This window comes from Aulostomus chinensis, chromosome 16 (assembly GCF_037954235.1).
Source record: "Aulostomus chinensis isolate RoL2024-O1b breed Wild chromosome 16, RoL_Achi_v1.0, whole genome shotgun sequence".
Taxonomy (NCBI): Eukaryota; Metazoa; Chordata; class Actinopteri; order Syngnathiformes; family Aulostomidae; genus Aulostomus; species Aulostomus chinensis.
In genome coordinates, this window is record NC_141335.1 from 2,579,525 (window position 1) to 2,595,782 (window position 16,258).

The 16,258-nt window shown below is 46.1% G+C and overlaps 1 protein-coding gene and 2 long non-coding RNA genes across 19 annotated transcripts in view; 2 read left to right on the forward strand and 1 right to left on the reverse strand.

Annotated features, from left to right (window-relative positions):
• The window catches only part of atrnl1a (attractin-like 1a), a 204,417-nt gene extending 188,808 nt beyond the window's left edge, over nt 1-15,609 (reverse strand). For 9 of the 15 annotated variants that reach the window (XR_015109331.1, XR_015109332.1, XM_086179721.1 and 6 more), the window contains exon 1: nt 14,637-15,609. Coding sequence is in view for 9 of the 15 variants with exons in the window: in XM_086179721.1 (XP_086035847.1) it covers nt 14,637-14,881 (245 nt within the window). In the remaining 6 variants the exon portion in view is untranslated. Of the gene's footprint in view, nt 1-2,561; nt 2,625-3,288; nt 3,319-3,376; nt 3,583-14,636 lie in introns of those variants that run through there. The other 6 variants (XM_086179727.1, XM_086179728.1, XM_086179729.1 and 3 more) reach the window with 4 other exon arrangements.
• Nucleotides 3,107-5,162, forward strand: LOC147247119 (uncharacterized). 2 transcript variants are annotated; one of them, XR_015109335.1, is made up of 3 exons: nt 3,107-3,662; nt 4,818-4,909; nt 5,031-5,162. It is a non-coding gene; the product is annotated as an uncharacterized LOC147247119 (long non-coding RNA). The 2 variants fall into 2 exon arrangements; XR_015109336.1 differs by having other exon boundaries at nt 3,107-3,404.
• LOC147247120 (uncharacterized) lies at nt 13,376-16,258 on the forward strand. 2 transcript variants are annotated; one of them, XR_015109334.1, is made up of 4 exons: nt 13,376-13,847; nt 13,942-14,136; nt 15,876-15,899; nt 16,060-16,258. It is a non-coding gene; the product is annotated as an uncharacterized LOC147247120 (long non-coding RNA). The 2 variants fall into 2 exon arrangements; XR_015109333.1 differs by having other exon boundaries at nt 13,376-14,136.

Genomic DNA, 16,258 nt, shown 5'->3' on the forward strand with positions numbered 1-16,258 from the left:
AGGAAGGGCCTTCAACTCTCTTTAATGTCACACAGAGGAGCCCTGCTGCAGCTAATGCATCAGAGTGTTTAAACTTTTAATGGCCTTTAATGGCAACTGCAAGAAAATCACATTACACTGATATTAGCTTTTAAAGAGCAGAGCAGTGATGCGTCTAGACAGTCTACAGTGAGACTCTGACTGTCTCCAGTCCTGACTGAATATCACAACAGCAGCCCTCAGAAAGAAATTAACTTGATCTGATGAGTCAATGTGTCTTACAGGATCCTTGCAAACAACCTTGTATTGATTTTCTCTCTCGTGGTCTCTCACTACAAGACAGATATTCAGTAACTGCTGGACTGCATAACAACACGGTGACACATTCAAACAACACCAACAAAGAGCCTTAGTGGCAGCATCCAGTCAGCTGACAATGACATCACTCTTATACACGTTTGTGTTCACTGCTTTAATTTCTTCACCTCTAATTGTAACCTTGCGCCTGCTTCTCAACTTCAACAAGAACATAAACATAAAACGGCCTGTTGAGGCAGAGGAGACGGTCCAGGAGTGACCTCATGTTCCAAAAATGCCCAGTTTAACAAAATAATCATAAAAATTCACAGGCTTGAAAATCGTCCAAGAATAACACCCAGCCATGTAGTCTTAAATGGCCATATTTAGGAGTACAAGCAGTGCCTCACACGACTGAACTGTGCAAGAACACACTAGAATTCCTTCTCCTCCCAACTTTATCGCTTGATCAATGATCTCTTATGTTTTAAAAACTTCTCACTGTATTGCTGAAGAATATTATCCCTCTCCTGATAAAAAGAGCTGTTATTCTTGATGCAACACTGAGGCGGTGTCCTAGAACATCCACTGAATTCCCTCTTCATTGTAAAATTATGTTTTGCTTGGTTTAGCTGAAAAAGCTCTTCCCTGAACTTGCGATAAAATATTAACTGATGCGTCAGCTCTGATCGTGATGTTTTCTTGAGGGACAGCTAACCTTAGCTGCTAGCGTGCTTGGCAGCTACGGTAAGCCTTCCCTCACATGTCTGACAGCATCTTAGCAGGATAAAACATCCACAGACTTCATTATAGATTCTTAAAATACACACAAACAGTAGTAGTAGTAGTGCACAAACAGTAGAATTCCTCTCTTCTTTTCCAGAGGAGGATAAACAATATAGATGATCCTGTGGTCAAACTAGCACAGCTTTCCAAGCGAGACCTGCTGCCGCTTTGAGATAAACAAACTCTTTCACCTTAACTATGAGCTGGAGTTTGTTTTCAGCTCAAATCAAAGTGTCGCTGGATTACTGAGCCTATGGCTGGATAAAGACGAGGTGGACTGCACCCCACGATGCACTTGACAGTGTAGAAACTGACGTTAATGGATGTTTTTTTGTTGTTAGCCATCAGTCTCCATTTGCTTATGGCTAAATACGAGCGGCTAGCACTTACTACTGGAGTCACAAAGTTTTTCCTTCTGCATTACTTCTTTGTAAACTCAAAACACCGATTTATGTCTACTTGAGAAAACAAAATACTCTTTTTGGAAGGAAGTATGGCTTAAAGGTGTTGGGGAGTGGGGTTCAACTGCATAGCAAGGTACCTGCTGCTGCACAGGTGCACTGCTCAGTGGTTTTGAAGGGAATATTGCAAAAATAATTGTACATAGATTTTCGATAAGAATGAATGTTTTATGAAAACATGTTGCAGTCTCACACATTAGGGTGGGGGAAAAAACAACTACAATTAAATATAATTCAAGCAGCTGCTCAGCAAAATGATTATCAGAGTGTATTCTCTCACAGCTGCTACACAGAGCACACTGGCATGTTACATATCCCACAATATGTGGTTTAATAATTCGGTGAATTTCAATAATCCGTAATTTTCACAAATCTCCAGCTCAGATTCCCAGAGGAAACAGATTAACAATGTTCTCCGCAACAATCTCAAGAGCTTTGACTCCGTCCTGCACCCGCTGCCTTCCAACACACATTATTTGGGTTGATCAGCGGCAGTATTATCTCACCCCTGGCATGATGCACCAATATCTGCACCATTTATGTTTGTGTTGAACTCTAAGAGTCTCCCGATAAAACACTTAGTCCTATTATCTGTGACATGTCTGCGCAAAACTCTCACCGTGGATCAAATACGCTTCTGCTAGAAGACAGCAGCAGAACTCCATAAAGCCAGTGATGGATAACCAGACAACCCCAAGATGACGGCTGCATTGTTCACAGCGATGAGCACGCACGCACACACACACACACACACACAAACTCCCCGAGCCGGGGCCAATAGTGAAGATTGAGAGATCTATGATGTGTGTGTGGGGGGTTTAACCGTGTGTGTGTGTGTGTGCGTGTGTGTCAAGAGAGGGTTAAAAAAAAAAAATGAGGAGATGAATGACCAACAATTGAATAACCTTGACCTTCTCCGCAGACATCCTTTATTAAAAATCAAGAAAAGCTCTTCAACTGGGAGTAACAAGGGCAGAATGAGTGTGAGTGTGTGTGTGTGTGTGTGTATGATTGATGTTCAGGGTCTCTATCACCTACAGTAAAGTCATGGTCCAACGGCTCCCACACCAGCGCATCATTCATCGCAAGAAGAACCGAAATCTAACACACATACACACACAGACACACACAGATTCCAAATAAATCCTGCACCTCAAATAAGGTCAAGGCAAAGCTAATAGGAATATAGCGCATTTAAGAACGGCAGAAGAGAGGAAAGAGAGCAGAGAAGACAGGAATGAATAAAAGGGGAAAAGCTTTGGGATAAGACAAGCTGAAGAGGAGCAAGGGAAGGGAAAGTGGGAAGAAAATGAGATGTGGTGGACAGACAGGAGTAGAACAGACTGAATATAAACATTCATCCTCCCATCCCACACAAACACCCTGCTGCATATGGAGACATCCATACTCATGAGGTGACTTTGCTCCAGCCATCTGGCTCTGACGGACTGGGGAGTCTTATTCAAATATTCATCCTCTCCTATTAGAGCAAATGAGAGCAACATGAGCGTCTCAACCCTCAACCTTTGACGTTGAGGGCAAAGGCCCCGCCCTCCAGCGACTTCCTGAGATGTTGACAGGCTACCTTAGCTTAGCGGGACAGCACTGGACTTGAATCCAAACTATTAGCCGCAATAGCTGGCTGGAGCTAGCCAGCCCCGAATATATACCGAATATCGAATACTGATGATAGAGTTGGCCAGCGACGTGCGTTAATTTATTTGTCTGTGTTTCATCTCTGAGCGAGTAACGGCCTGTGTCTTACCTGAGCAGCGTATGAGAGGCGGGAACGCCCGTAACGGCAACAGAGGGGAATAATGGAAGAAAGACACAACGATGTGACGGCGACTTACCGACGTCACACCTGGCAGACGGCTGACAGTGAGTGTTCCCGATGATACGAAGTCAAACGAGACTCAACGCTCGGCTACCTCCGTCCCGGTGGTTACTTAGCGGGTGACGTCACTGTCCGCCCAAAATGGCTGTAATCGCTGGCGTCCGCCATTTGCGTGACAATGCAACTTTAGCAATCAAGGGGAGGAAGACTCGAAGCGCCCTCTGGTGGATGATGGCGGAGCCACCAGCGGCAGCAGTCGATTTCGTCAAAGAAGGGGGCGGGTATTTCAAGTGACGTCACAGGTATCGTTTCATGATGATCAATATCAAGTTTATAGTAGAGCTACTCGGCAGGCAGGGCCGTTCATTTTGACATAGACTATAATGTTTTTAATATGACCTGTATTATTATTGCTTCATATGTGTTAATCTGACATTTAAAAAAATAACATAGCCGTTTGTCCTCAAAAATCACACTTAGATGCCTTTACAGTGCACGAAAACTACAACACATCAACAACCACTGTAGAAGTTCCCTACAGTTGTGATTGCATTGCTTTTCCAGTTGGAGTACAGCGAGATAGTCATCCTTAGCAGCCGGGCGGGGAGGGAACCTGAATAAAACTTTAAACTTTATTATCAACAGTAGCTGGACGCAGCACAACACCGACTGTCAAGCCGACAATCTGCTTGTGTGTGTGTGTGTGTGTGGTTGCAGAAATAGAGCCTTTATTACAGTCTAACAACAGACCAGTGTATTATTAAGAGTTTGCACCCAGCCCAGCCTGACCACAGGCTGATTATACACTGTGTCCTGCAGAAGTGTGTGTGTGTGTGTGTGTGTGTGTGTGTGTGCACACGCCCAACCACCCCTGTTGTGAGCCCCATCACATGTGTTCTGCATTAAAACACAATTGTGTGTTGCAGCGCTGCGAAGCATTGCCATGACAACTGAAATCCCTCTCCCATGTTGTCAGCTTCTCAGTCATATTATGGGATGTTTCCTTAACTCTGCAGAGACACACACACACTCAGAGAAAATCCCAACACCACACCCAGAGCTGCCCTGGACCCACTCCAGCAGGCGCTGCGTCATGCAACAAACACGAACCACCCCGAAGATGTACAGAGAAATCATGTCAGAAACAAAAAAGCAAAATATTGTGAATAGTTGAGGTTAGAAATTAACCGTGGAAAAACAAACATGGCGTGCAGATTTATCTTGGACTGAGCCGGTCAACTTTTGTTTGATCAAACGCCACGCGAGGCCACAGGAGGTTTCAGGAGCACAGCGGCAGGCAGCAGCTCGCCAGACCTCAACTCCTCCTGACACCGACTTCCTCACACCAGGACCTGCTGTGGTATCAGAGAGCAACAAACACACAAGAGCTTCCTCCGCCCCTCCAACGCTGATTTGGTCACTTTGTTTTCAAAATCATGTGATTTTCCGCCTTAAAGGTGAGCCTGTTTTCATGGATGATGTCAGGACACCATCACTGTCCTCCATGCTGCTTTTACTACAGCCACCAAAGACTGGAGACGAGCCAAAGGTACTATTAGAGTATGATTTAGATGATGAATACAGTATTATTTAGAAGTGACAAAGTAGTATTATTTAGCTGGAAATATACAAATTAAAGTGAATGAGTCCTAGGTTTACTATCTGTGTAGACACACAGAAAGAATCACCAGAACCTCCGAGCAGAAGTACCAGGTTGTGAAGCTGCGAAGCATCACGACTGCTGGAGAGATCCAGCTGAACCATCGCGGCGCCCTGACCCTGGCAGAGAGTGACAGGACAGGAGACAACAGCCCTCAGGTAGAATCTGAGCCTTTCTGTAGTCTGTCTCTTTGCTTTGCCTCCGTACAACACACACACACACACACACATTCCTCCTGCTGGAGCGAACGCTGTGAACATTACTTCAGAGGCAGGGAAAGGAAAACAAGAGGACGGAGGTTTACAAGAGAACATGGGCAAACAACCAGACATGAAGCAAATAATCCAGCAGGCCTTGCACTGCCTGTAATTACACACACACACACACACACACACACACACACACACACACAGTTTTATTCATTCATATCAATGAGAGCAGTGGTTGCCTACAGTTTAGAGAAATGAGGCTTCGCAACTTCCCACCAAGATGCCCGTGAGCACCCCCCCCATGCGCGCAACCTCTCGATTCTCTCTCCGAGTCTCACGATCATGAAAAAAATGTTTTTAACTTTCATTTCCGGGGGTGTTTTTGCCTCTCGTCCCACAACGTCATTTATAGTCCTGGAATTTTCAACTGTCAGACCCTTCCAAGTATAGTAGATTCCAAGCTTTCAAACCCCATAAAGTTAGATAGACAAAATGCACACACGCACACACACACGCAACACAGAGAAATACATAGGGAAGCGGGACGAGCACATGCTTCAGGGATGAAGTCATCTGTGAGAAAACACAGTTTGGAAGTAAGAGTCAAATGTTTTTTCTGGGTGGATGACAAGAAATATCTTTGTTCTCACAGTTGGATGCATAGTGACACATGATAGGTGATACAGAACTCAACTGTGTGTGCATACGCGCATACACACACACACACACACACAGACAAGTGATGTCATGGATAATAAAACTGTAACTTTGCATCCGTGGCCTGCGGGGAAGCACCCGCTCTCAGTGACATTTTGGTTAAAGTTCAAGGAGGGAAAGAAGTCATACAAAAAGCAGGAACGCTTTAAACAAACTCAACTGCTCCTGTGGTTGCTTCCCACAATAAAAGCACTCCAGCACTTCCAGCTTTTATTCTGGAAGCAGGCACACAGACCCTACGTAACATGGTGATGTTACCCACCATGGTTTGTGGCCTCAGGCTGGGCTTGTTTGTCATCTCTGTCGTGGTTGTTACAACCGGGTGTGACCATATCTAGACGAGGGTGGAGACAGTTTAAACCATACACCCACAACTGCTACTATCGAGGTCACACTGCATTAGGATGAAAATCAGGTCAGAAACTGGTGGAAGTTTCCTTTCAGGGCCTTTTCAGGCAGCTTCAGATGTAAAGTGTTGGTGGAAGTCACCGTCCCCTGATGATGATGTCACGAGAACAGACCTTCGCCATCTCTCTGAAGCCGCTCCAGCCTCCAGGAGGAACACAGGGGGGCTATGATTCATGTAATACACCCACCAATCCAACTGTGTGTGTGTGTGTGTGTGTGTGTGTGTGTGTGTGTGTGTGTGTGTGTGTGTTTTGCCCTTGCTTTCGCTCATCATAGCAGGATTAACTCACACTGGACAGATGGTGTCCGCCTCTCCACGCTCCCAAGCACTCACATGCTTTCTCTTGTGCATGCAAACACACGCACATACACACTCGCGCACACACACGCACACACTGCAACTCGGCACAGCAAGGCAGCAACTTGAGTTCACAAGCTGTGTCATCATCGCTGCACATTGCCTGGGGCTTAAACACACATAATCACACACACACACACACACACAGGGGTTGAAGTTCGTGTCAGCAGATGATGGCTGTGATGTCAGAAAAGCACTCTCGCCAGCCTCCATTCAGGCTGCCTCCCTCTCTCTAAAACACTCCTGTTTGTCCTTGGATGGCTTCCTTCTTTGTTTTCAGGCATCACAGCCAGCAGGCGTATATTTAGATCCTTCTCTCTGACCAGCCACCAGTACTTTTGCTGAAGTAGTGGTGTTATTTTACAAGTCCACAGTATGTCAGTTGTGTGTCTCTGAGGTACCACCATCAGTCTCCAGCACTGGAGGGATTCTTGAGAATCCTGGGGTCGTCGTCGGCAGCCAGGCTCTTACCTTGACATGTTTACAAAAGCCAATAAATCATATTTATTGTTCTCTCATCGTTGATGAGCAGAGACTTGAGCACAACTGGACTGATAAATATTGTTTTAAAAAAGACCAACATCTGCTGATATGGATGACGTGCTGATATCGTCCTACCTCCCTAGGGAACTTAAGTGCTGCGTCGTGTTGTTTCACCCCTCATCCAAGCTTCAGAGCACCTGCCCATGACGCAGCACTTCAGAGTGACCACGACCCGGACCAGGTAGAGTAGCCACCCTACATCCCCCCCGACCCTCCCATGGATGACTACCTCACACGAGCCCACTTCAGTAAGTCAGACCTCACCTAACTTCAATGAGCTTCACAAAGGGAGACATTTTTGGATAAAAATAGGGCGAACCGTTTGTGTCAAGAGCCCACGGCGTCTGCCAAGGACAACAGGATTACGCAGAAACTACCAGCCAGATCAACAAGATTCTTGGTCGGCCAAAGACAGGCCGATTCACATTTGGAGCGGCGCTGACTCATCTCCATGACGACCAAATAAATTCTCGGAAGCTTAATAAGTGTACAGTTCAGTACAAGCCAGAGTGAGGGAGTTTCACGCGGTCAGCTAAAGTCACAGGATGCAGACGTGAGAGGAAGAATGACGAATCAGTCAGGGAACCGTCACAAAGATGTTTAACTCAGAGTTGAAGGTAAATATGAGAAGATCATTGGCATTTGAAGGGTTTATTCTCCCCGATGTTTGTGACTTTGAAATTGTCATTTTGGATTTTTACACTTGAAGGGAAAAAAAAGCTACGTTTGGGTTCCATGTGATCAGGTAAAAACTGGTGCGTCTCATGAATCTTCCTCATCTTTTCATAATCAAATGATCCGTAAAACATTCAGGCCATTTCGCTGGAAAACCACAAACCTTTAGCTGCACAGATTTAAGGTTATTTTCCTTCAGCTGTCTTTATGCTTAAAACTGTAAAACAAACCCTAAATCTATTTGATAAGCTCTTCCCCAAAGCTCATATTTCAGATTGGAAAAAAAACAACTTCTTTTTAGGCTTAATCTGATCAAAAGGGGAAGTCTCTCAATCAGCAACCTGCTGCGAGTTTAAAGTCAGAGGGTTCCAGAGCTGATCCTGCCAGGGGAACCGGGATGGACGTCATCTCCAAGGACTCGTAGCATGATATCATCTAAAACTGCTCTGCCAGTACTAGTAGGGAGATTAGATCAGACATGAAGAGGAGAAGTTTAATCCACAAACATAATCCCATTTGGAAAGGGAAATTTAAGGAGGAGGAGTGATAATAATGATCATAATATGTATTTATATACAGTAGCATCCTTCGTGATATTAAATGTAGCTCAAAGTGCTTCAGAAGCTATTTAAAAACAGATATTAAGAAGATGAAAGATATGAAAACACGGGGAGATGAAGAGATCACAAAGATAATTAAATAAAACAGATTTCAAAATATAAAACCACAGAGTCATATAAAATAATGACCAGATAACGGGAGGACTCGATTAAAAAGACCATAAAAATAGGTTTTAGGGGTTTGTGGAAACTGTCAACAGAGGATGCTCTCGCACAGTTATTAAAAGCTGCCTCCCGGTATTTTTGGAGCATCAACAGCGTTAAATGACCGAAGAGAATGATTGGGAAGATCCTCCAGCAAGCAGTCAGGCAGACGAGAAGGCTCGGGACTTTCAAAACAAGACAAATGATCCTCAGCGTTCCAGGTAAACCTGCAACTCTAACGTCTAACTTGAGGAAATGCACCTCATCCGTCTTTTAGTGCAACGTTCTCCTCTGCAGATGTCTAGCAGACACCAACCTCCACTCCGTCTTGTGCACACTGAACTATGGTTCTGCAACAGCGATTCATTTAGCACTGTTGTGTCTCTTCTTCTGTCAATTAGCAGCATCAACCAGAACGGCGTGCTGCATCTCAGTCGGGAGATAATAAGTGAAAATGCTGGCTGGTTCCTCTGAAGCCTCCAGTGTTTCTGCCTGTCTGCACTTAGCATGCAGGAGACAAAGTCAGATTAATACTGCAGTTAATTCCAGCAAACCTTCAGCAAATAGATTCACTTTGATGTGCCGCATTAGTCAGTTTGCTGTTGAAACGGCACCATCAGTCTGGAAGTGTTTCACACTCCTGGCTGCCGGAAGGTTAATCAAGGATAAAGAGGTAACCTGTTCAGTCTGACGAAGCTGCACAAGTCTTAGAGCAGTCCGCCGCTGCCGCCGCCGCCGCCGCCGTGCTGAATTCCACCATTTGTTACAGTTGCATTTGACTTGAAAGGACCAGTGGATGTGTGTGGAGTCACAAAGTACTCCTACCCTGAAATTCTTCAATTAACTTCTGATTTTCAGTGTTCTGATGGGATAGAAATATGATCCGATCTCGCAGGGACGTGTGAAACGATCCCTGAACACTGCGTCACACATTTGTGGAGACACGATGGACAACAGGCCAGCTTAAACGCACCCGACCAACCTTGTGCCCTGCGGTTCCGAACGTGCTCCTCTCTGGAGACGAAACAGCTCGCTGCAGCAACACCCAGCGCCACATCTGAATATCTGCTCACCACCTTATTTGCTCCAGATTGAAGGGTTTGCTGACTTTTGTACACAATCGGTTGAAAAATGATGAAAAGCAGTGTTTAAAAGTGTTTATGCTAACTTTCTCCGCGTCCCTGTACTCCGTATCATAGCAACCAAAGAGCGTCAAATGAAAAAAAAAAAGTTAGACGACCAAAATCGCTTCCAACTGGGCGCTCTGGTGAAAAACCAGTCCTGACACCATCAGGGCTCGGGTCTGGTTCTGGTTCACACATTAGAACCAGAACGTTCGTTCAGGTCAAGCATGAGGACGAGAACCGGGTCGAGCAGGAAAACATGTCCTGAGCTGCACTCTTGAAAAAAACTGACAAATAAGTCAAGTGATGGGGGAAATCCAACAGTCTCGACTTGTAGTCACGTCCCTGTTTCTGCTTCAGATGAATGAGAGCGTGTGTGTGTGTGTGTGTGTGTGTGTGTGTATACGTGAGAACAAGCAACACGTTATCTAGTACGGACAAAGACAGACAGAGAGGACACAATGTGAGAGTGTGGAATAATAAAACCCCACACAGCAGCGATACCTTCAATCAATAGACAAACAGAATCGACTCCCTATTTCTCCTTTATTGGATCTGTCTGTGTGGATATAAGACTCAGGACTGTATGTGTGTGTGTGTGTGTACATGTACAAGTGTGTGTCCTCTCAGTCCCAATCAAATAAGCAAAGATTTCTTCAGTATTGAGCATTTTCACAGGACGCGGTGCTGATATTGAAGTGCAGGCCCATTTCTCTGCTCCACTGATCTCCAGTCTGTCTTTGCACCCTGACACAACTACACACAGCACAACTGTTCCACTGCAGGCTGACGCAGAGATTTGTCCAGTTCATCATCCATAAAACAGATCAGGTGGATTACAGGATGGATTTATCATGAACTGAGCTCAATAATGCACAATATCATGAAAGGAAAAAGCAGAGGACGAGACTGTGGATCGCCACGGACGGACGGGACGATTCTACTGTCTGTCTGTCAGCAGGATTACGTAAAAAATAACAAGATGATTTTTTTCAAAGCTTAGTGGAGGGTGGAGCAAGAGCCATGGAGTCTGGATGACATCACATCCCGAGCGAGAGAAACCTGGAGTGGCCGTGAAGACAAATCAATCTATTTAAATATATAAAGTCTCCCTCTCCCTCTGGGTGGAGGGTGGTTCTGTGTCCTCCTCCAGCTCGGGTCCTCTACCAGAGGCCTGGGAGCTCGAGGGTTCTATGCAGTATCTTAGCTGTTCCTAGGACTGCGCTCTTCTGGACTGAGGTTTCAGGTGTTGGTCCTGGGATCTGCTGGATCCACTCTCCCAGTTTGGGGGTCACCGCCCCGAATGCTCCTCCTGCCACGGTGACCACGTCAGCTTTGACCGTCCACATCTGTTGGTGGTGCGCGGGTGTTAGTGACAATTCTTCTCTGAGCCCCGTTCCTGTCTTGGCCCACGTGCTAACTTATCTTAGCCGCCGTGAAACCTGACAGGAGCTTCCATGTTGTGGAGAGGCAGGTTGTTGGTCGGTAGTTGGATGAGATGGGTCCCTTCTAGGGGTCCTTCATAATCAGGACTGTCCTACCCTGGGTTAGCCACTCTGGGTGTGTCATATATGACATCACATCCAGATCTGTGTGTGTGTGTGTGTGTGTATATCTTTATACACTTACACAATTGTTTTCAGGACACAAGATATAACTCATTCCCTCAGTTTAGTTCATTCTAGTTCTGAAGAGTCTCGTGGCCACAAATTGAGGGAACAAGTTGTATCATGTGGCCCCGAGACAACGAGACCAAGCAGAGACGGTTTCAGTGTGAATTAAACAAAGTAGGCCTCAAAGTGCCTTTACATTCATCTCAAAATTCCCTCTTAATTTTCACTTTTTTCTTTTTTTTTTGCAACAGCGATGTAACTTTCTGAGCGGAACGACTGACACACGCCTCCGGGTCCCAGTACGAGTCAGGAGCAGCCGCAGCGAGTGGAAGCATCACCTCCTGAACGCCGTGTTGGCTTGGAGCAGAGATAAACAACACCACGTCCTCCATCACCTCCAGCTGGTGCTGCAGAAATCTGCAGGCTTCTCTGATTCTCAGCCATCACCCAAAATTTGTTCATGGGTGTAAAACACAGTAAGCGATGACAGTCCGCCTCCATGTTTGTTTGTTTGTGTGAGAGATGGAACATGTGGAACATGTGGAACCCCCCCCCCGCTGAAACCGTCCTGATGCAAACCAGCCTGCGGGTGATCCTGGCAAGGTAACGTCACCCTCCAACGTATGAGGGGTGATTAATGCCACGCAGAAGAAAGGAGCCGACTATTTGAGCTGCTCTCCCAGGATAATCTGCCAGTGGAAATAAAGAGCTTTGAAGTGAGGTTCTGTATCTGAGAGGCTCACATGGAAGCCATCAGTGGCGGGATATCTAAATGGACAGCAGCGCTCAAGGTTAAAGAGGGACAGAACTATTTTACACATCACAGCTCACAGATCTTGAGGTATTACTGACTGAGGGGGAGACGCTGGAGCTCATAATTCCTCCAGCGCCGTCAAATCCTTCCACATAGAGGATCCCCGGAGGACGGCCATCATGAATTAAACAAAAATAAAAGTCTCCTCAGGTCGAGGCAGAACACAACACTGTATATGATCCCTCGCTCAAAAGAACTTCTCCTACACTTCAGAAAAAGAAAAAAAAAACAGTTTTTGTTCACTTAATTTGAGGTGGGGTTTTTTTTTGTTGTTGTTGTTGCTGCCTTATCAAGAATTAGTAAAAGCGCTAGAGGACCAGCAGGTTCCACCCACCGCCGTCGCCTTCATGGATATTCATCAACTTGGTCTCATGTCTGACACGAACTGGCTGGTGGGGTTCATGTCATTCCTTAAGATTTCTCTCCGTTATCTGCTGATTGACGTCTCCTCGTCTTCTTCTCTGTTACGGCCGAGCCTAAAGTTGCCTGTATCAGGTATCACCATCTATTTCCCACCTAATAGAAGGTGTGACATATTCACCGTGAAGCTGCAAACCATCTGTGGCTGGAATGTAAACAGGACAAACGCCTTCGTATTCCAATCGAATATACAGACGAGCGCCGTTCCTGCAGCAACTCTCTCCCAGGCTCTTCACCTAAACTCATGCGGGCTTTGCTTTGCTCAGCACCCTTCAGCTCCGTTGCTGCTTGCAGCTGGAAAATATGATGCCGTGTAAATATGAGTCGGCACATTCTGAAGCGCAACGTCCCCTTAAATTTGTACAATTCAGATCAGCGACGACCGGCGGTTGATGTTTTTGCAGCTGGAGCTAAATTCCATTGTAATGCCGCCGAGTTGTCAGATGAGAGAAATGTTTGCATGTCTAAAGTACGAGACTCTTCTTCATGTCCACCTTTTAGGGTTCCCCACCATGTTGGAAGAGTGATTCTGGTGCTACTTTGACACATTTATTTATTTATTAATTTGCTTAGTTGTCTTGTCCTTATCTTCAGTTCTCACTTATTAATCCCGCTTTTTAACTGTCTGACAGAAGCCAAACAGTTTCCTTTCATGGAGGGCGTGAGGATTCAATCGTTCTATCTTTCTCTGAAGCAGGAACATGTGAAGATCCGCCAGACGGATGAACGAAAAGATCAGGCTGAGCATATCGGCGTGTTGGTCTCTGTCCTCTCTCCAGCCGGCTCTTTGAGTGACAGTGATTGAGACTCCGCCTCCGCTCACCCCAACAGCTAACTTCCTGCCAGGGAAGTATAATTACATGTTGTCATATTTAGAAAAATGTTCTCCACCGAACTGAACCGTTTGGACCCTGGAGTACGTTGCACTTAGATCTCCTTCCCCCCAGAAGAGCTGTGCTATAAAATCCATATAGAAATACATTGTGATGAAACTGAAGAGGCCTGTCCTAAATTATGCTAACGAGATTAGCATCTTGATGAGTTAGAAGTATGTCCATTACTGTCATAGCCGTGATGCTATTGTTGCTAAAATTACCTTAACATGAGGGCAACATACCTGGCAGGAACTACAGGTATCGTCCCACATCATGGTTGAAACTTTAGCACCTTGTTTCCACACAGGTGCGTATTATTCTATAGAATCGGCCGATGGAAGGCCACATCAACATATGCTAATTCGCTCAGGCTGAGAGGCTAACTTTGTCTGTTTTTCCAGCGTCTAGACATGTGGAGTATCCACCTGGAACATTTCACAGAAAGCTCAAGAAGAAGAAAAACCTTGACCGTTAGCTTTTTCTGGCTAGCGCACCATCCGCACTGTGTCCAAACTCTGGCGTTGCAAAGGTTTAATCAAGAATTCTACAGCAAACATGCTAAAGCTAACGACACAGCCAAAGCAACTCCAACTCAGGTATGCTCATCTGCAGGTGTCACACAGATTTCGAGACGTGAAAAAACAATTTCAGTTGTCAAAATGTGGATTTACATCCCTGCAGCTATTTCCATAAAAAAAAAATACACTCAGGAGCACATAAGCTACCTGATCCTGGAGGTGCAGCCCACAATCTGGTGTCGCTGTGAGGAGGCACGGGTCACCCCCTGTACCTCCTGGCAGCACAGCCAGGGAACATCCAAAGGACTACAAAGACACAGGTGCATCTCATTAACTTCCTCTTATTCACTAAACCAAGGATGCCAGGCTATGAAAGAGAAACTGAATTATTGAAATCAGAATTTATTTTTAGACTAATGGGTGCAGATGAAACGAGTGTGTCAAAAGAAAGGAGAGACAGAAAGACAGCTGGAATTTTTCATCCACCCCCCCCCCCCAAAAAAATAAATAAACACAGGTTAAAGGTCAGATTTGAAGTCTTAAAGCACGTGGTTATGTCACATAAGTCGTCCACTTACTTGAATCTTCCCTGGCAGTGCTGGCACTGGTCCCCGACCCAGCCGTGCTCGCACTCGCAGGTGCCGTTGACGCACCTCCCGGAAAAACAGCTCTTATCGCAGGATTTGGACACGGAGGAGGCTTCCGAGTGGAGCACCAGGTGGAGCAGGACCAAGACTCCGAAGTATGTTTTCAAGACGTCCCGGGAGACCCTAGGGGATGACCTGGTCCAAGCGCAGAGGTGAAGCCCTCCAACATCACCCATGATGGAGTGAGAGAGAGAGGCTGCAGCTCCGGACGGTCACTTCACGCCACGGGGGGATCTGCTCTCATCAGGCGGTGGAAACCGTAATGTCACAGCATGCCGAGCGACGTGGAGCAGGCTGCGGGACTAAGGCGTGCAACTTTAATGGAAAAGATTTTTTTTTTAATTATGAGACAATAAAGGTATTTCCAGTCGCATCAAAAAAAAAAAAAGAAGAAGAAGAAGAAGCTGGTTACGCGCTCTGCGGCGCGTTCCCACAAGTCTCCAAGAGAACTTCCAGTCTGAAGGCTCGGATGTAAACACACCAGCGGATGATGCCGCCTCAACGTCAGATACGGTAATCCGTGAGAGGAAATACAAACATCTCCTGCGCGCTCTTCCGTCCTGGATCCTTCCCGTGACTAAAGGCGTGCCCTCTGCCCGGGTTGGAGGATGCCGCAGCTCTCCCGGAGCGACCCGCTCTCTGCCTGCTGTTGCTCACCAGCACACAGCTGCTTTCTGACGGCAAAACTTCTGCACAAAGCCCCGAGCATGAGCAGTGCGGCCGCGCGGTTAAAGGGACAGTTCCCTTCAGAGGTGGAGGCATGACGGCGGGGACGCAGACAAAGCGCTGACCTGCGGCACTGCCTCACTCCGTCTCTCTGACTGTTTATCAGACATTGTAACGTCACTGCTGCAGGAACGAGAGGAGATATCGGTTCTACTGTTAGTCGTGTTGGCGGTGGGGGGGCTCCTACACTGCCTGATATGAACATTCATTGGCCCCTGTCACTCTTAATAACTGTCACTGACAGCCAATCAGGTTGGAGCATTTCCAGACTCTTTGTTCACGTACCAGCCACATGTTTCAAGAGCAGGCCGATTCACGGACAGTTGAATAAGAAGCTGCTTATTGCTGCTTTAGTGTGTGTGTGTGTGTGTGTGAGAGAGAGAGAGAGAGAGAGAGCAGCTTTTTATAAGCCTTGATTTAATTGTTTTTTTTTATTCCCCTCAGTGTCACATTTACTCGCCCTGGCAGGTGAGACGCCAGCAGCTCAGTATGGGAGAGCTGAAAACACTTAAGTATAATTGCCTGTTTAAGAGATACTTCACCCTAAAGAAAAGGGTCTTCTGCTTTTTCAAGTTTTCAATGCCATGATATTTTCTTTCCTTCTTGCATTTCTCCATCGGGACTGCAGAAAGCAGAAAGAGCCAGCTATGTACATTTAGCGTGAAGCTAATGGAGACCGACAGCTACCAACAGTGAAACTCTCCACGGGCGTCCCTATATAAACACTCCAGCACCTCTGTTTGTCTTGTTGGTGTTAGCTAACACAAGTTAGCCTGCTGTAGTTTTTCCTACTTGCCTGGAAAGTCAGTCAAATAAACAACTAACAT